The 20,727-nt window shown below is 47.2% G+C and overlaps 1 protein-coding gene across 1 annotated transcript in view; it reads right to left on the reverse strand.

Moving 5' to 3' along the window:
- Positions 1-6,388: 6,388 nt before the first annotated feature.
- The window catches only part of FAM171A1 (family with sequence similarity 171 member A1), a 124,770-nt gene continuing 110,431 nt past the window's right edge, over positions 6,389-20,727 (reverse strand). Inside the window, exons 6-8 of the mRNA XM_082841715.1 lie at positions 13,002-13,118; positions 9,872-9,986; positions 6,389-9,326 (exon numbers count right to left, since the gene is read on the reverse strand). Coding sequence (XP_082697841.1) covers positions 7,619-9,326; positions 9,872-9,986; positions 13,002-13,118 — 1,940 coding nt within the window. The 3' untranslated portion in view covers positions 6,389-7,618. The remainder of the gene's footprint in view (positions 9,327-9,871; positions 9,987-13,001; positions 13,119-20,727) is intronic.

Consider the following 20,727-nt stretch of genomic DNA (forward strand, 5'->3'; position numbering starts at 1 on the left):
ATTGATAGGACGTGATGCCTGAACCCAGGTGGTAAGGTTGACAGAGGTTTGGAGGGTGACCCTGAGGTTTCCGGCTGGGGAAATTGTGTATGGTGAGGCTCTTCACTGGGGTGACAGATGTGGGAGGAAAGTAGGAGTATTGGGCTTTTTTTTTTTTTTTTCTGGTGGGGGGCAGGCAGGGAGGTTCATGGGATGACACATGATGAATCCATCTTGGGACAAGTTGGTTTAGGTGTTTGAGGGTCATCTGGATGGAGATGCACGGTCAGCAGGTGGAAACTGAATCTGAGTTTCAATAGCAGATTTGGCTGCCGATATAGCCATGGGAATCCTTCACAGGCAGTGCTCTGAAATAGCCATGGTTGTGATAACAATGGGTATGTGTAGTACCCCTGAGCAGGATAGATGACAGAGCCCAGGGGCTGTCAACATCCAGATTTTTGACAGCGTGAACAAAGCAGAGAAGAGCCCTGGTCACATCTCTTAGGCATGTGCCGCTCAGCTGGGGGCACTGTTACTGACTGCGTTTGCCCTTCCCAACTGCAAATCTAGGACAGGGCTGCTGACCTACCCTAGAAACAAAGGGGAAATCCATCACTCTCAGAGCTGCCCAACAGAAGGCGCTACGAGACTGTGATGTATCTTCAGAACTTCTAAGGCAGTGGTTTACAAGCCTGACTGTATCAGAATCAGTTGCGGAATTGTTGTTTTTGTTTTTCCCTTTTCATATCAGTGCCGGGTTTCCCCTGCAGAGATTCTGATTCTGATTGGTCTGTGGTGAGGCCAAAATACTTGAGTACGTTTTCCAGCTCCCAGGTGATGCTACCGTGCTTCTGGGTTTGAGCACCACCGTTCTCAGGTAACAAGCACAGGAGCAACTAAATTAAGGGATGAAGAGGCTGCTGCTGTGTTTTGCAAAGGTATTTATCTTTGTGGCCAGGAGCAAGTAATTTATGGTTATTGGGCACCTACCCCAATGTTATTGCCTTGTAAGCATGTCTTCATACATGTTTCGAGACCACGTGTAAGGAGGCTGCATCTTCATTGAGCTCCCCGGTTTATGTCAAATACCTGGCAAATCATCTTACTTGTGCAGAGATAGGGATCACTCCACTGAAGGTTGTGGGAAGCAGTAAGCACGGGAAAGAAGAAGATCCTGTTGTTCTGTCTACCATTTTCCTAAAAACCAGCAGAGAAGCTGCTGGTGTAACAAAAAAAGATCATTGTTACATGGTAGCAGCAGGATCAGGGAACTACAAGATTCAAAGAATAATTAGGAAGAGTCACAATTTATATTTGTACTGTAACTTACATTTTACAACGAACTTTAATTATTCATTGTCTCATTTGAACTCAACTCCCACCCGTCCTCCTCCCGAGAGGTTGGCAGCCAAGGTACCACCATCCCTCTTCTGCAGTCCTTGAAGTTAATCACCTGTCTCATTCATAGAGTCAGATCTGATGCCCAGGTGTTCTGCATCCAAATCCAGGGTTCTTTTCACAGCCCTGAAATTTTAATAATTGGCGTGGCTTACAATGCCTTACATTCTGGATACTGAGTATCTATTGTACATGGAATGTGAACAGATGGCAGAAGGTACAGAAGAGCTGCCAGGAAGAGCAGTGGATGGGGAAGCCATCTGAGGAGGTGGACACACACAGAGCCAGGTGTTGGGGCCCTGTCTCATGCTATGGCCCGAATGTTTGTGTCCTCCCCAGATTCATATGTTGGAATCCTAAAGCCCAGGGTGATGATGGTATTAGGAGGTGGGACCTTTGGGGGTGATTAGGTCATGAGGGTGGAGCCCTCATGAACGGGATTAGTGCCCTCGTAAAGGAGGCCCCACAGAGCTGCTTACCCTCTTCCACATCGTGAGGTGGCAACAAGGTGAATAAGGAAAAGGGTCCTCACCCAACCACGCTGGTGCCCTGATCTTGGACTTGTGGCCTCTAGAACTGTGAGAAATAAATGTTTGCTGTTTATAAGCCACCCAGTCTACGGTATTTTGTAGCAGCCAGAACAGACCAAGACACCCCATGTGGTCTCTCGCTGCCTGCGTGGGGGAAGTCATCCCAACACTCTTGGCTCTATTTCCTCTGGTGTGGGATTATCGAGGCTCTTTCATGTTCCACATTCTCAGGGACTCTAATGCCTGTTGATCCTGCTGAGGTGAAACAGCCTTACAGGAATTATTAGTCACTTTTCGGGTACCAGAATACCAGCATTAAACAAGTCACAATCTCTGTAAAGAATGATAAAAACATTTATCAGGGATATTGGTGTGTATTTATAGCCACAGCTTTGAAAATACAGTTTGCAGGGATTGAAATTTCCATTTCACCTAAAGAAACTGCAAACTTCTACTTATAAGATAAATAAGTCAGGTTCTTTTTTTAAAATATAAATTTATTTATTTTTGGCTGCGTTGGGTCTGTTGCTGTGCGCGGGCTTTCTCTAGTTGCCGCGAGCGGGGACTATTCTTCCTTGTGGTGCCCGGGCTTTTCACTGCGGTGGCTTCTCTTGTTGCGGAGCACGGGCTCTCAGGGCACAGGCTTCAGTAGTTGTGGCTCGCGGGCTCTAGAGCGCAGGCTCAGTAGTTGTGGCTCGCGGGCTTAGTTGCTCCGCGGCATGTGGGAATCTTCCCAGACCAGGGATTGAACCTGTGTCCCCTGCGCTGGCAGGCAGATTCTTAACCACTGTGCCACCAGGGAAGTCCCAAAAGTTCTTTTCACAAGAAAAAAATTCTGTAACTACGTACGGTGACAGATGTTAACTACACTTAATTTGTGATCATTTCACAATATATATGAATATGGAATCATTATGTTGTACAACTGAAAATAATATAATGTTGTATGTCAATTATACCTCAATTAAAAAAAACTCTAAAGACAAAAAAAACCCAACAACTGTGGAACTATGAAATAGTTGAAAAATCACCACACATTTCTACGTTTAACTCATTTTTATCCCCTTGTCCTCCAAATACAGAGGGTCTGAAAAAGTAAAAGTTTAAGAGGATGAACACAAGAAATCATAGAGTTTATCATACTTGTGGCTGGATTATTTTTAGGTTTTATGGTCTATTTCCTTTTTGGTTCCAGTCTCATTTTCTTGGGCACTTTGCCCCACTGTTTTAGCATTATCTGTGTTAGTTTATACTAAATAAAGTTCCCGAAAGCACAGGGTCTCTGTCATTTAAATGATGTTGCATATCTCCCAGCATGGTTTAGGGCACATAAATTCATTTCTTTCACAAATTCCTCCAAGTCCCGCGGCCAGACCCAAACCACAAGAAGATACGTGGTTCTTTTCCCAGTGAACACTGCCCAGCTTTAACTCGGAGTGACACTACAGCTTGGAAAACAACTGCACCTCGCATTTTCCGTTCTAACTAGGGGTTTCAATGTGAAGCTTCATAAAGCAAGAGACCAGGCTCTGGAGTCAAGCAGACCTTGTTCCCAGGCTCCTACCTTCTTGCTAGTGGCCCGTGGAGTGTTCTGACTCACGCCCCGAACAAAGCTTAGCTAACACCCGTCCTCTCTACACCAGGCACATCACAGCCTTCTTGCACTTAGGAAAGCTAAACAGCGCTTCGACACTACGCTTGGGGGCCGTCTTCAGCAGCAAAATCACCAACAAAAAGATAGAACTGCAGAAAATGTGGCAATAAGCGGACTGTAAACTAGGGACACTTATTTACAGTCCGAGAGCTGAAACAAGAAGGCAAAGCGTCGCCCAGTTCAGCCTGGGCTGGGAACATGCGTGTGGGGCAACTCAGATTTTTCATTGCTCCGTGCTTGTCTGTGAATGATCTCGAAAGCCCAGTGAGGGGTGATTTGGGGGTTACAAATAAATTTTAGCAAACAGGCAGATTCGTCAATATGGAATCCTCAAATGATGAGGATTAACTTATATTTGACTATGCCCTGAGGTTATTTATCTCTAGTGTATCTGTTTGCTGCAAATATAACTATGTGCTACTGTGCATCTCTCCTAACTTTTGTGTGTGGTGATGTCACTTTAGTGGCTTGAAACTGGCCACATGGGAATATTTACACCGTGGATATGGACAAATGCTACAAATCAGAGCTTGATTTGTTGATTGTACAGATTTAAGAAAGCGATGGAGAAAAGTTAATAGTGCAGATAAACTTAGAACTGTATCATGTCTGGAGCCATTACACTGCCAGTAACACACACAAAAAATCGAGGAATTATTCTTACAGGGTTCAAAAACTATTATGATCCAGCAAAGAAGTCACTCCATGATTGATCAGTGAGTGAAGTTCTGACATGTATCTTCGTTGTTTCAGTTACATTAATTAATCATTAATGTTAAAAAAAAATCAACAAGTGTTTATGTCACAACTACATCCTTCTGTCAATTGCAACAGGTTGGCTCTGACTGACATCAACGAAAGCATTCTGTGAGAACGAATTATCAAATGGAATTGACAATTATGCATTTTATTATATTTGTAATACAGTTTTAACTTAAATGCATTCATTTCCAGAGAGCTGGCTGTAAGTGACACACCACTGATTCTACCTGAGTGACCTCGATTACTTAACCCCCAGCCTCCATGTAGTTGGGTGTAAAAAAAATAAAATAAACCTCACAAGATTTTGAGAATTGAATGCATTATTGTTTCCAGGTAGAGACTCAACAAACGTCAGCCCCATCTCCTCACTCATCTCACCAGGGGTTCAGAAGCAGCATCTGAGGCATCCCTGTACACACTCACCTGTCTTCCCAGACCTGGCCGCAGAGAGCTGTTTGACTAAAGTCTCCTTAAGAGGCAGGTGAAAACTCACCACTAGGTGGCATAAGCAAGGTGCTTTTGAAGGCTTTAGTTCTTCACACAATATAATTGATTCGGAACACGGAACACTGCGATGAAAAGATAAATACAACGTTTAAAGTCCACACAGTTAGGGTGCCCTTTCCAGACAGCTCTAGTCTGGTGACCAATCTTGGCTCCCCGAGCAAAAACATTAGCCTCTGAACCTCCTTTTGGACAAGCGTAAAACGAGTGAGCTTCATCTTCGGCAGAACCAATTTCCCTTTGGCAAACCCACTGTCTTGTCTTTCTAGGGACATAGCGTCTCGTGACCACTGCTGGCTGCTCTACACCTTCCACAATCCTGGTCGACCCAGGTATGTCCCACCTAATGAGAAGGAATCAGAAAAGCACCCCCCCCCCCCACCCCCGTCTTCCTGCTCAATCTCCCATCATCAGTACTGACAGGTAACAGGTCACCTACAAGTCACACGTAACATGCATTGGAAACGAGGCTCTTCTGGAAACGAATGCTTTAAGGAGATTATGGCATTAGCAGCGCGGCAAAGTCAAAGGGGACCTTCTGGCATTCCCCCATCACCCAGGTCTGACCTGGGTATGCTGGGAGAGGCCGCCTACTTCTCCTTTGGAGAGTGACAAATGGTTCTTACCTGGAATTTTAGTGGCATCCGCCAGGGTTCACCTGCCACCTATTGGTGAGAATGTTCACTCCCAGTCACTCACTTGCTAAACCCCAGACTCCCCTCCATTCATATGCTTCCACACTGTCAGGAACTCTCTCAACCATTTTAAAAGCAAAACACTAGACATCGGCATTTGAAAATTAAAATCGTAAAAATCAGACTGACTCATTTTTCTGCCTGTGTGAAATTCATGAATAAGATTTTATAACGAAGCTAGCTAGCTTAATTTATTTCCACCAATCTGTGCTATATGCTGATGGCTCCAGTAATGATTTTGATTAATAGTTTCACACATCTGGGATGGTTCTGGTCATCTGAATGACATCTTTTTGAAGCTGGATCGGCACTGAACGTAAAAGAAAACATTAGTTTTTTGTAAAGTGCGGAAACACAATAAAATGTTACCTTGTATTCTTGAATGAAATTAAACAGCAAGGTGGATTTTTAGGATTTAACCATCATGTCAATTCCGAGGCATCTATGTGTTAGTCTTTTTTGTTTGTTTGTTTTTTATTGGAGTATAGTTGATTTACAACGTTGTGTTAGTTCTCCTGTACAGCAAAGTGAGTCGGTTATACGTACACATATATCCACTCTTTTTTAGATTCTTTTCCCATACAGGCCATTACAGAGTATTGAGAAGAGTTCCCTGTGCTATAGAGCAGGGCAGTATTAGTTACCTATTTTATCTATAGCAGTGTGTATATGTCAATCCCAATCTCCCAATGTATCCCTGCCCCCACCATGTGTTAGCCTTTGAATATAAATCCAACAACTGGCCTTCCAGACTGCCAAGGGATGAAGAGAGCATTCTTAATGGCAACTCTAAACCCAATTATGGTTCAGAATGAATGAAAAGGACCACAAGACGGGTTTTTGTTTAAGAGTTTATTCTGAGTTTTCATTTTTGGATAACCAAGCAGCTCTTTAAGGAGAATGCACAGAAGAATCATTCTGGCACTTTTGGATAGTACATAAGATTTGTTTAATAGTCACATTCAGTCTTCTTGCTCAGCCCATACTCTGTGTTTGGTAAGCAAGCTCAGCCCATAGGATTCCAGAGTTAATACGTAACCATATATACAAACAGCCAATAAAACCATAATGGTGCCTAGTGGCCAAAAGGATGGCGGAGGGAAGGGGATCGCTAAAGTGTCCTCTAGGCTAGCTTAGCTAAACAGAATCCACGTCACACGTGAGAACGACAGAATACACTGAGCTGAAATGAGAATTCGGAGCACGAATGGGCACTTGGCGGCATGCAGTTGAAAGAAAAGGGGGATCGTTTCATAACTTTATAAAATCCAGGCAGTTCAATGAAAGAAGTTAAGAAGAACAAACGAAAAAAAAAGCCAAGTAAGGGACTGTCTGTTGTCACTGTAAAAAAGGCACTTGGAGTTAATGGGACCAGACGTGAAGGACTGGCAGCTGATAAAAACTTCAGTACGATTTCATTAAGAGGCTTGGATGTTCAGAGGTGACACTCAGAAGTTCCTGAAAGGAGATACCGAAATAAACCACAGGCGAAAACGAAGGAATAGATTCCTTACAACCAAATTGTGCGTGTGTGTGTGCGTGTGTGTGTGTGTGTGTTTAACAAAAGCAAATCGGAAACGAAACCTAGCCAAAGCAACAACCTAAGCAAAGCAAGACCACGAAGCAGCGATGCATAGTTTTCCTTTGAGATAATGCGCACCTCCAGACACTAAGTGCCAAGCTAATTTCTCAATACTAACTTCACAGGAGCATTATTGTGATAGAATTGAGTCAAGCAACGCAAAAAGAGTCTCATCTGTTCCCAGAATCTGCCGGAGCACTGAGGTTATCATCAGAACTCAGCGACATCACGCGTGGTTTTTTGGTGTCCTCGGGGGTGGACACATCAAGTACGGGGAACGACGCGGACATTCTGACACTCCGTTCGGCCATCTCCCTGGAGGCGACGCATTCTTTCTTCTGAGTAAGAACTTTACTTCCAAACACTTTGACAGCAAACGGTAATTGCAGAAAAAAGTCCACTTCCCACCGTGGACGTGGTTCCACTTCCTCCGCAAACAGGTCAGCGCTTCCGTAAGAAAGAATTTTTGGCAACTGGATTCTAGTCCCCCTGTTGGGCGGCTCGGGGCCGCTCATTTGATGTTGAACGCCATCAGGGGTCGCTCCTCCCGTTTCTGCCACGGGCTCTTCTTGCCTTCGCCCTGGTCGTCGTCGTCGTCTTCGTCGTCCTCGTCCTCCTGAGCGGATCGCCTCTTGTCGGGACTGGCCGATGGCGCCGGGGGGACGTCCGAGGTTCGTTTCGTCGTCTCCTCCTGCAGGCTGGGCAGCTGGCCGCCGCTTCTCCGGCTGGAGCCGTCCAGCAGGCACCGCAGGGCACTGTCCTCGGGCGTCCCGACCGCGGTGCCGCCCTCGCTGCCGCTCTGGTCCATGTCGTCCAGGTACACGAGCTGCGTGTAGGCCGAGCTGTCCGCGGCCCGCGGCTCTTTCTGCGCATGCTCCTGGACCGGTGGGCGGTTCTGCGGCAGAGACAAGGGGTCTCCTCTTCCCTTTCGGGCAGATTTGGGTTCATTCATATCCACGCCAGAATCCAAACTGGCATCATTGCTTCCGTTCCTCCCAGCTCTTTGGAGATCAATGTAGGAATGTCTGACGTGTGCATTGGACCGGCCGTCCAGGGACACGAACCAGGCCCGAGGGTGGGGAAGGGGCTTCCCACCCCCAAGTTCCAACAGCGCCTTTTCGGTCAGTAGCTGGACCTCGCTGTTCATCTGAGCCAAGGCTGCGTCGTTCAGGGATGCCGGGATGGAGAGGGACTCGGACATGGATGCATTCTGTGGGGTCCACTCCCGGGTGCCCGCGTCCTGTAGGTGCTGCTGCGAGATAGCCTGGCAAGATAAGGGCTGGGCCTGGATCTGTGAGGAGGCGTGTGGGAAGATCCCCGCGTGAGGGCTGGCGAGCTCGGCCTGCAGTCTTTCGATCTCGAGCTGCTGGTCGGCTGGGACGACCAGGGGCTGGCCCACATACGAATGGTCCCCTGGGAGTTTCATGTAATGAGCCGGGATGACCAAGGCGGGTAATACTTTCCTGTAAACGCTGTCATTGACCTGGTCCACGGAACTACAGCAGATCAGCTGGCCGGGCCGCGGGAAAGAGGTAGGTCTCTCCAGGTGGTCTACTGATCGCGACATCATACATTCAGTAGGTCTGCGTTCCATCAGCTGGTCTTTCTCCGGAGATGAAGGCGCGGGGTACATGTGTTCCTGAATGGTGAGCTTACTTCCTGTGGAAATGTGGGTCACGGAGGCCTGCCCGTCTCTGTCTTGCTTTTCAAATAAAGGCTGCGAGAGCATGGCATTGTAATTCCTCCTGTAGTCACTGTTGCCGGGGGACTCATAGCCTTCCCTTTCCACAGACTTCCTGGCCTTTAAGGGGAACATCTCCACCGACTTACAGTAGTCTTTTCCCAACGTCCCACTCGGTGTCAGGTTGTCAAAGGAGATTTGGCTTTTCTCCTCCTCCTTGTGAGACAGGAGTTCCTCCCGAGAGCTGAACTCCTGCGAGGTGCTGTAGGAGAGCTTCAGCATGGGCGTGTGCATGTCCACCTCCCCGCTGGAAGACATCATCTCTAAATGGACTCCGCTCATCAGCTCCTTTGAGCCCGGGGCGTCGGGGGGGCGGCCCTGGCTGGTGACGGAGAGCGGGCCAGGGAATTCTGATTCCCGCCGAGAAAACAGCAGGTTGATGTGTGACATGGAAGTTGACTGATCCCTTTTGGAACTCTCCAGGGTGGCAGGAAGTTGCAGTTTTCTATGGTGCTGGCGGGGTTTCAAGCACTTCCGCCTGCGATCAAAGATACAAACCCCAAGATTAAAGATTCTCAGAACAGTGAAGGTTCAAGTCGAAACCTAATTCTCAATTCCCACAGGAAGAAACAAGACAACACAATGAACTGGCAGCCAGAAGCCTTCTCACCCCGCACCCTCAGCCCCAGTTTGATTCTGAGGGTCGCAATGTGCAGATTCTACCCCAAGTACATCCAAGTTATCCATTCAAAAGCAGAGTCGACGATAAACATTCTTGCAAGTCGATCAGATGAGGCATCAAAGTAAGAATAGTTCTGCTGTGTCCTTGAGAATATCATCTCTTCATTACCATGTAGGACTATTCTGAACGAATCATGACAACTTATTTTTTTGAGACCGCCCTTCTAAGAAACATTTTACAGTGTGCCTCCCACTGTTTGCAACTTACGTGACAGATGTTCAGTTCTTAGGTACTTTTTCATGAGAAAAAAAGGACCTCGACTCAGAAAAGGACCTCGATATCAATGCTTGCGCAAGAAATTCCAAATTAAAAAAGACAGTGCCTCAATGGTAAAACTTTACCTGCAATAATATAAAAGGAGACACAGCAAAACCAAAAGAATGAAAGCCATTCCTCCCAAGATGGCCAAAAGAAACACCGTGTGATACGTGGCGATGTCCTGTGTGACAACGGGACCTAAAAAGTCAGAAAAGGGCATTTGAGATTTGTGAAAACCTTTCAATAAAAAGAGGGGAGATGAACTGAGAGCGTGATGTCTTCCTTGCTCTTACTGGCTGGGGTGTGGAGCGGCGGCCGGATGCAGACACCCTTTAGATGGTGTGCCTGCAGCATCACCGTCACTTCCCTCAGTGAAAAGGTATTAACCCCAACCATCACTAGAGCACTCTGAATACTCAAATTCTGTGTGCAGTGTCCAGGGTCCTTCCTTAGCAATGGGTACGATTTTCATCATTCTAAATATGTGATCTTTTAATAAAAGAAAACTAGATGCACGATCATATAATGAGGGGGACTCATCCATTCAGAGACATGGCCTGAAGACCTGGGGATTTTATGATACTGCAGAAGAAAAAAAAAAAAGTCATGAAATTTGATTCTCACTTTCCCTGGGCAATGATTACTGTGTAATCATTGGCCTAAACCCTTGGCCTAAATGAATCAGTTGAAATGTATGAAATAAATTTCTATGACTTAAAAAAAAGAATCCACAGCTTATGACAGGGGTATCAAGGGTTTCTAAAATGTCTCCTGTTTTTAAAAAATAACATCTTTCTCTCTAGTATCTGTTCAAAATGGCTAACCTGATGTGGCAACAGACCTTTCCAGAACTTACAGACAAGGTGATCAGAGGTAAACATATTTTCTTTTTAATCTACATTAAAATCCATTAGAATCCATTAAATTAAATTGGGATTTAATTTACATTAGAATCCCAACAGGCAGTTTAACTTACTCCTTATGTTCAATAGTAGTAAGAATCTATCTCAATGTTGCTAACAATGGATTGACAGCAATAACGAAAACCTCCCCAAATTACAATATTGGGGCACCTATTGGTGTCCAGGTATCTTGGCAGTGCTCCAAAAGATGGGAAGGAAGGAATGTGGTTATATCGTACATTATGTCAGAGGAGCAATGTTATGATTACTAAACACCATAAACACCCATTTTTAAATTGATTTTTTATATTCGAAGGGACAGACTTCTTCAGAAATCTCTTAAAAGCTAGATAAATCCAAGGAGACTTGTGGATTTTTGAAAATAGTGACATTACTTAAGTTCAAAAGATGACATCATTCTCTCCCAATTACAAATCATTTCAACGGGGTGAGGGTGAATATTTACAAAAGTTGGAAAAATTACTGACAACTATCTACCGCCTTAATTGTTCAGAGAAACTTTTTTTGGGGTGGGGGAATTACTGACAACCATCCACCGCCCGAATTGTTCAGAGAAACTTTTCTTTTGACACAGAGACAACCCCACAGACATACGTAATGCCTTGGCAGGGGTCACCAAGAAGTCTGGGGTACACATAAAAATCATTTCCAAATAACTGAAGCTTGGTCCTTTTAAGTACTTAAAATGCTATTATTTTAACTTCTGCCAGTGGAAATCTTGATAAACTTCACAGTCATACTTCATTTCCTTCTTAACCAGAGAATGAAAGAGAAAACTCTATTTTCTTGTTGGTTTTGGGCTCACGAAAGCACAGCATCACTGTAATTTGTTTTAATATAAGTGACGGCTGTGTGGTTACCAATATACACATTTCTACGTTAAATGCCGTCAGGGCTGTACTATGTGTGCTTTTTATGGCTTTTTGTCTCTTCTTTCACTGCTCTCGGGAAGCTTGGGTCGACCTACATCTAGCAGTTCTTCTTCCCCTCTTTACAAAAGTATCTATTAATCTGTCGCATGATAGGAACACCGATCGCCATGGTTCTTTGAAATAGATCTAAAATAAAAGTTAACTTTAATGCACGGGCTTTGTGGTCTCTACTTTGGTACTTAAGGACTTTTTTTTTCTTTCTTACCTTACTCATAATCATATTCTAGATATTTCAGATTTGGAGACTGAGGCATTTCTGTAGCTGGTTCATGCCTACGTGGCTACAAGAACCATACGGTAAAGGGAAACGCATAGTCTTATAACCCAGATGTGAAGTGTACATTTTCCCAGGATTGGACTATCAAGTAAATGTAACTGACTTTTCAACACCCATCTAGGGTTGGCCTCCATCAAATTAGTTACTTTGGGAGTCTAAGTGTTCATCCCAGTGATGATTCCATTGGGAAAGTATTTTGGACTCCCATTTTGAAACTGCCTTCATGGTTGATTGACGAGACAACTTTTAATCACAGCACATTTTGACCTAGCTCAATTACCTACTTTATTCACCAGCCTTGGAGGTGGGTGACTTTTAGATGTGTCTAAGAAAAATCAAAGGGACCCTCTGGCCACCTATGAAGAGTTTCTCTAATGATGACAGTCCAGGGGAAAAAGGTTCTAAAGGCATTTTGAGTACTGGAAGCCATCCACTGGAAAGACTTCTCCTAAGGTGACTATTTTGAAAAAAGCAATTCTAGAATACTCCTAGGGATAAATCAGCATGGTTCGGTTAAAAAAAACCCAAACTTTTAGTCGAAATATTTGTGAAATTAAACTTCAGTGAAAAACATGAGTTAATTCATGTATCCTAAGTGGAGATAAATATTCTTTTAGATATAAAACAACAGGCTTCCTTTTAAGCCTTTCAGAAATGCCCGATCAAGGTTTTTGCCCCAAGAAGCCTCCAATGGTGACTTTCTGCTGGTCCCCCTAGTGATTGCCTTATACTACGTGTTCTCTTGCACCAGGCCACAGCTGTTTCAGAAATTAGGGAGGAGGTCTGACCCGCCTCTGTGGGCTTTAGATTAAGAATTCCCTTCGGCAGCTGTCTGAGCAAAACAGAGATTCGAGACAAGGCTATTTTCTATGCATGATTCTTATCCTGGATGGGAGAGTTCCAACCAGAACTCCCCCAACCCCCAGGAAAAACCTTTGACTCATCATTTGCTTTTTCACACTTTCAACCATTATTTAAGGAAGATCTGATCTCCCTGCTGACATCGCTTTCAAAAGCACACTTAGCCTGAACCCTCAAAGGAATCGGTTCCCATCACTGCAGATTTCGGGGGTCCTGTTACCTGGGTTGGGAGGAGACATGGCTGCCACCCAGTACCCCAACTGAGGGGCGATGTATGTCCACGTCAGCTGGCTGCCTTCCTGGTGCACGAGGCCGAGACCACTCTTCAGCCACGTTCCTGTGGGAGGCAGAAAAAAACTTCAGCCACATGCACGCTAAACTCCTATTTAAGGCTTAAGCTCATTGTCCAAGTCACCTTCGGTGTCGTGTTTAGAACCCATCAGAGAGCCAAAAGGGTCCAGCTCTCACGGAGGGACTGCATTTCGCTTTCAGGAAAGAGTCGAATTTGTTTTTCTTCCTGATTAAATGACTTTCAGCCACTTTATCACACGTCCCTGCTTCCAAACGCAGATACTTTTAGCAGAAGCTTTTGGAGTTTACTCCTCCACCATCATGTCCCATCTCCTCCGGAAGCCTTAGGGGTTTAGAAGCAGAATAAAGGTAGCATGAAAAGGGCTGGTGGGACGGGAAAGAAGAGGGGAAACTCCAGCTCTGTTTATAGTCTTCATCCTCAAGCAAATAAACGGATTTCCTCTCTGGAATCGCAGACCTGTGACATCAGAGTTGCTTGGGGAAGTTTTTTTTTTTTTTTTTTTTAACATCTTTATTGGAGTATAATTGCTTTACAATGGTGTGTTAGTTTGTGCCTTATAACAAAGTGAATCAGCTGTACATATACATATATCCCCATATCCCTCCCTCTTGCGTCTCCCTCCCACCCTCCTTATCCCACCCCTCTAGGTGGACACAAAGCACCGAGCTGATCTCCCTGTGCTATGCGGCTGCTTCCCACTAGCTATTTTACGTTTGGTAGTGTATATATGTCCATGCCACTCTCTCACTTCGTCCCAGCTTCCCCTTCCCCTTCCCCGTGGCCTCAAGTCCATTCTCTACGTCTGCGTCTTTATTCCTGTCCTGCCCCTAGGTACTTCAGAACCTTTTTTTTTTAGATTCCATATATGCTTCGGGAAGTTTAAAAAAAGTATATCGATTCCTTGGTCCTATCTTTGCAAATTCCAACCCATAAGACTGGCTTAGGTGAGTATTTTAAGAAGCTTCTAGTTGGTTCTGATGCTGGGAGACATGGAGTACATCCAGGTCAGGGCTGTCTTCAGTCACTACTGTGAGATACTAGTTAGGGCTGTCTTCAGTCACTACTGTCACTAGTATCTCACAGTAGTGAGCACCTCTGTGTGCTGGCCCGTCGCAGCAATGTGCTTCCTATACAAGCTATCTATGGTTCTCACAGCGACCCTACAGAGGAGGACTTATTTTCCCCTTTTAGACACTGGACACTGGTGAGACACGGAACTCTTCCGAGGCCTCCCAGGGGTAGAGGGCAGAGCAGGGGCAGGCTAGGTCTCTCTGTGTGTCTGGCCTCAAGGCTGGTGCTGTTTCTTCCACTCTGCCCTGCCGCATCTCCTACGAAACCTGCCAGCGTTTGAGAACTTTTTTACTTTGTAAGGTTTCCAGGAGCCCGTCGCCCAACGCTGCCTGGCTGTCACCTGTCTCACCTGCAGAGACCCTTGCTTTGAGAGCCGGGGAGCAAGGGAGATTGCTGGCTAGGTCCCCACCAGCCCGGAGACACGGGTCTCTCACACGGGGTTCCTCCTATGATCACCCACCCCCTGAAATGGCTGCATGTGGAATCCTGTCCCCTCCGGGACTAAATGCGCCAGCTGTGCACCAAATATTCCACCTTCCAGTCTCCAAATCCCTGCCTTTCCTAGGTGTACACATCACCGACGGGGCAAGAGCAGTTTTCTTTCCCTCCAGAGAAAAGAAGCAACACCTGGCAGACTTCCTAGGGCCTATCAGTTGCCATAGCAACATTCAGATGTAGGGGGTGGAAAGGTGCCCCAGCAACGCCTCCCATAGCCCTCCTCCCCTTTCCCTCCATCTCCTCCCCCTCTTCCTCCTCCATCTCCTCCCCTCCCCCTCCTCCCCCTCCTCCCCCTCCTCCTTCTCCTCGAAAACAGAAGGTGAACAAAGAAGGAAGATGGGAAGAGGCCAGGCGTCAGCGGGTGCCCTGCATAGTCTGACTGCCCCCTGCAACAGGCTGAATCATGGCCCCGGAGGATTTCAAGTCAAGTGAGACGAGAATATACGCTGGAAGGTTTCCAAAGTGAGGATGAGGATGCTCACTTCAGATTCACGTGCTGAAGAGCATCAACCCAGAGGCGGTCCAGCCACTCCGAGCATCACTCACTCCACAGGGCTGCTGAGAACATGGGAACAGGAAGCATGTGACACAGGCGGCTAACGTGGTTCTGCGTCGGGTCAGAAAGCTCGCCTGAAGGCAGAGAACGGATGGTTTGCCACCACTTCCGGTTTTCCCCTCGGGGACCCCATGCTGCTTAGCTCATGACTTACACACCCGACCCCACTCCCACACGCGCTCCCACAGGAGTGGCCCTGCCAGGATCTCCTATCAGCCAGGAAGCCGCCTGCACTCTTTGGTTTGCAGTTTCCCTCTTGAGTCACTGCTCTTCAAGTGGAGCGGATTAGGTTAGGCTAAAGGCGACCAGAGGAGAACAGCTGGAAGCTCAGAGCCCTGAGCGCTCACTCAAGGGCGAGCCACCTACCTGGATGGCTAAGTCGCCTTGGCTTTCCACGACACAGCCAACTGGAAACGGGCTTTTTTTTTTAACCTGTACGCGGGCCTCTCACTGTTGTGGCCTCTCCCGTTGCGGAACACAGGCTCTGGACGCGCAGGCTCAGCGGCCGTGGCTCAGCGGCCATGGCTCACGGGCCCAGCCGCTCCGCGGCATGTGGGATCTTCCCGGTCCAGGGCACGAACCCGGGTCCCCTGCATCGGCAGGCGGACTCTCAGCCACTGCGCCACCAGGGAAGCCCTGGAAACGGGCTTTTAAAACACCTCCCAGTTACACTGGGAACAAGCCTAAAGGGTGGACGGACACACACACCCCGCACCCAGCTAACAGGCCCGCAAGTCCAGCCTGTGATGCTTGTGGGAGCCAGAAGAGCCAGGGAAAGGCGCAGTACAAGCTGCTTTGGGAGCTCAGTAAGAACGAGTGCCTCTTGCGGTGGGCAGAGAATGCTGGGACGAGCTGGGCTCTGGTGAACAGGCAGGACTGTCACCGGGGTGGAGGGTGGCCAGGAGCAGAGAGAAAAAAGAGGGAACAGTATGCACAGAGGCATGGTAAGTTACTGGCCCGGGGAACGGGAGGGACGGAGACTGGGGACGGCTGGGCAGGGCTTCCGGCGCCATTAGCAATGGAAGGCCACCCGCCCCCACCCCCAGTTCTTCCCAGGTTGGTCCTCACAACACACACTTTTACCAGAGGCTGTGACTTTGCCCTCAACTGTTATTCCAACCTCACATGCTTTTCCTCTCTTCTAACAATCTACCCATCCTTCAAGATTCAAGTCACATCCTGTGTCCATCCTGAGTCCCTCCTGCGCGCAGGGACCTTCCAGGTCTCGGCGACCCCAGGGCACGTGTCACTACATCACCCGTTTTCCAAAGCATACCTCGCCGAAGTTGCTAACCCTCATCCTATGTTCCCTTTGTCTTCTCAACACCCAGACACATCCGTGGCGTGGGAACGTGACAGTACTTGAGGGTGAAAGCCAGACCTGCAAACTCCCCATTTCCCCTCAAATAATATCAGATGACCTCCTGTGCAAAGGTGGGTGTGGCTGGCAGGAAATGCAGTTAAGCTTGGGATTCTACTCTTTCAGACCAGAGGGAACAAAGCCAGCTGGGAAAGAGGCATCTATTTCAGCCTAAGTTTTCTGTGAAACATACATGTGTACAATGAATAAAGGGCAGCGCTGTCTTGGGATTCAGCAATCACATTGTTATTGGCAAAAGCCATTTCCAAGCTTTCTGTGTAGGAATTTAGCTACAGGGAACACAAGAATTAATGAATTGTGTACTAGAAACATATGCTTCTCATTACTGAAATCCTGATGCTGTGGTGTGAGGCTGTTTTCCCACCTGAGGAACCTCTGCACGTGTAAGAGATTCTTGTGCTCATGGCTGGAGAGCCAGCGCCGGGAATGGTCACTGGTGACCGGACAGCCGGACAAACAGACCTCTGGAGAGTCTCTTTTGTTGAGCAGGTTATATGACCGCCAGACCCGCGGACAGGGTACCAGGAGCGGGTCCCTTCCATCTCTGTGGGAGCCTCGGCGCTGGTCAGACAGATCACGAGAAGACCCGGGTTGCTCCTGCTTAGAAAATTCCAAGTGCAAGGCCACTGGCTTGTTCCCCTCCCTCCCGGGTGGGGCCACCCTCTGAACACCCCTTGGTCATCACAGCTGCTGGTAGGGCTGCCAGGGTCAATAAGCTTGTCTCCCCTGTGGTCCGGACATTAGGGCAGCTGCTGAGGTCATAAGAGCATAACGGGGCTTCCTGCCGACTCCCCTGGGCTCTTCGCAAGCGGGCCGTCCAGGCAGGTCTCAAGGTGGGTCACCTGGTGAAGGTGTGCAGGTAGGAGGAGGGTGCCATGCTTCCTTGTGCTCCACAACGCCAGCCCAGCCAGGCTGCCACCTTCATTAACGGCGGCCACTGCCCAGGGAGGGTGGCTGGCTGTAAAGCGGGTGTGCCAGGAGCAGGCGGGCTGGCGGCCGTGTGCGTCTCTGTGCTGATGGAGCCCCATGCTGCGTCCATTACTGGGACTCTTATGTGTGCGAAGGTGGGAGAGCGATCCCTCTAGCATCACCGAGGGATGAAATTCCGCAGTACTGAAATTTCTAGATCATCAGCTTTCAAAGCATTTGAACTCTTTCTCTTTAATGGAACCTTTGTATTAAGAAAATTAAGAAATTAATATATAAAACGGATAAAAGACAAGCTTCTCGGGACTTCCCTGGTGGTGCAGTGGTTGGGAATCCGCCTGCCAATGCAGGGGACACGGGTTCGAGCCCTGGTCCAGGAAGATCCCACATGCTACGGAGCAACTAAGCCCGTGAGCCACAACTACTGAGCCTGCGCTCTAGAGCCCATGCTCCGCAACAAGAGAAGCCACCGCAATGAGAAGCCCGCGCACCGCAACGAGGAGTCCCCTGCTGGCTGCAACTAGAGAAAGCCCGCACGCGGCAATGAAGACCCAATACAGCCAAAAATAAACAAATAAATTTATTTTTTTAAAAATTAAAAAAAAAAAGACAAGCTTCTCTGCAAACAAGTGACGAGAACCGCCCCCCCCCCCCCCCCGGCACAACCCCCAAGACATCTCCTGAACACGGTTTGGAAGCTATTCTTCTACAGAACTTGGGTCTTATTTGCCAAAGTTTGAAAAGGCAATTTTCTGTAATTCTAAAAAGTATCATTTACTCCTGCCTTATAAAGTTGAATATAATTTTGATGTTTTCCATGATAATACAGGGTCATGATTATGATCAACTGATGCTGGTCCTAAAATACTGATGTGCTTAGGTCCCTACTGAGGAACGAAGTTGTTTGCTCTTATGCTAAATACTCCCACCCACAAATGTGTTTTCCTCCCTCCTCCCCCCTCCCCTCCCCCACCCTTCCTACACACTGTTATCAGCGGTTCTGTTATCAGCTCTGCTTCCTCACCACCAATGACCCCCAACTCCCCACTAGGGGCACCTACTACTGGGGACTAGATAACCCACCTGCAAAGACTGCATCTAGAATAAACTCCACAGGCAGCCACATGAGAGACAAATCCAGACGTGGAACAGAGATATGCTAAATCCAAGTTTCTTCAACACACATCCTCAGATAGGTTTTATTTTTTTCTTTTCTTTCTTTTTTTTTTTTTTTTTGCGGTACGCGGGCCTCTCTTGTGGCCTCTCCCGTTGCGGAGCACAGGCTCAGCGGCCATGGCTCACGGGCCCAGCCGCTCCACGGCATGTGGGATCTTCCCGGACTGGGGCACGAGCCCGTGTCCCCTGCATCGGCAGGCGGACTCTCAACCACTGCGCCACCAGAGAAGCCCTCCTCAGATAGGTTTTTGTCTGAATTCTTATTCTCTAGAGTGAAACCCTGCACAATGGAAAGATTTTTCAAGGAGAAATACTTTGTTGAAAAACCGTCCTCATCTTTTTTTTTTAATTATTATTTTTTTAAAGATTTGTTTATTACTCATTTATTTTATTTATTTTTGGCTGTCTTGGGTCTTAGTTGCAGCACGCGAGATCTTTGTTGAGGCATGCAGGATCTTTTGCTGCGGCGCAGGATTCTCTGTAGTTGTGGCGTACAGGTTTTCTCTTCTCTAGCTGTGGTGCGCAGGCTCCAAGGCGCACTGTAGTTTGCGGCACGTAGGCTCTCTAGTTGAGGCTCTTGAGCTTAGTAGTTGTGGCACGTGGGCTTAGTTGCCGCATGGTATGTGGGATCTTAGTTCCCTAACCAGGGATCGAACCCGCGTCCCCTGCATTGTAAGGCGGATTCTCTACCACTGGACCACCAGGGAAGCCCCTGCCCTCATCTTTTGAAAGCGTGTTAGTTATGTATTCTGCTGGCAAGGTTCGTTGTGTGTATAAGGCACCACAAGATTTTAACTTGGAAGCTACATTTAACTGCAATGAGTATTACATACAATAACTGACAGGCTGAAAAAGACACGCCTTATGCTCGTCTGTAAGATCTGATGGAGTCTCTTAGCGATCACCAAGGGTGCCGTTTTCTTGCTTGGTTACCAAGCAGGAATGAAAGCAGCTTTTATTTGCAAAATATAAAGAACACTGAGTTCAAAATTTAAACAAATGTCTATTGAAAGGGAAAAGAACTCTAAAATATGAAAAAGGGCCAAAAATATGTCTAATTAGAATACAACTGATACGGATCAGATTTGCCTTGCTTTTTCTGCCTGGCTCACTTATTCTGCCCAGAAGCCCCTATTTTATCAGCTGCACGAGCTCATCTCAGCATTTGGTAACAAGCAGAAAAACCCTGTTAGGATGAGCACTACTGATTTTGAAAAGGAAACTATAAGTGAAAACCTGCCCTTTTAACAGATTACACATTGAAGCTGGCATCTTGCACCTTCACCAATATACAGAGAAAGAAGTCGTTGCTCTTATACCGGGACTTGGGACCATGTCACACCTCAGGACACCGGGCAGATAAAAGTCCAGTACGATCAAGGGCCGAATGAGTGCACAGACGACTTGCCCGGCCTAAGATAACCCCGCATGTGAATCCCAGCTTTGCCACTTTCCAGCTGTGTGACCCAAGGACACGCAGAGGATGGCCCAGCTGGGGGATGGCTGCTTCACACTTCCTTTGTAACATAAATAAATGGTCTCATCATTTAAGCACTTGTAGCTGGGGATTCTACTACCCTGTGCAGCTAACATATCCTAACTGATGTGTTTTTCCTGAAAGAGGCTGCAGTGAGTTCTACTAGGCCTGTACGCTGGGACATGAAGAAATGCCACAGCCACGCAGAAAACCCATCTCAAAAAAGTTCTGTCGATTAAAAGGTGAATATTCACTCTGTGAAATAGAGCCATTTCTCTTCCTACGACTTAATGGTTCACTGTGAACTACTTGGGGACGTTCATGGCGAGAGGTGAGACGTATATGCATGACACACGCATGAATTTGGACAGTAGGAACCTCTGCTGTCCTGCCCTTCAGCTGTTGGTTTTGGCCAATGACTGTCTCCTCGCTTGGGCTGTGGTGACCCTTGCTGAATGATCAGGATGGCGTGGGCATTAGCTCATCTGAGGGCAGTCCTCTTAAGAGGTATGTACCGCTCAGATCCACAGCGAACAGTTATTACTAT

The sequence above is a fragment of the Leucopleurus acutus genome, assembly GCF_964270905.1.
Source record: "Leucopleurus acutus genome assembly, chromosome: 1".
NCBI lineage: Eukaryota > Metazoa > Chordata > Mammalia > Artiodactyla > Delphinidae > Leucopleurus > Leucopleurus acutus.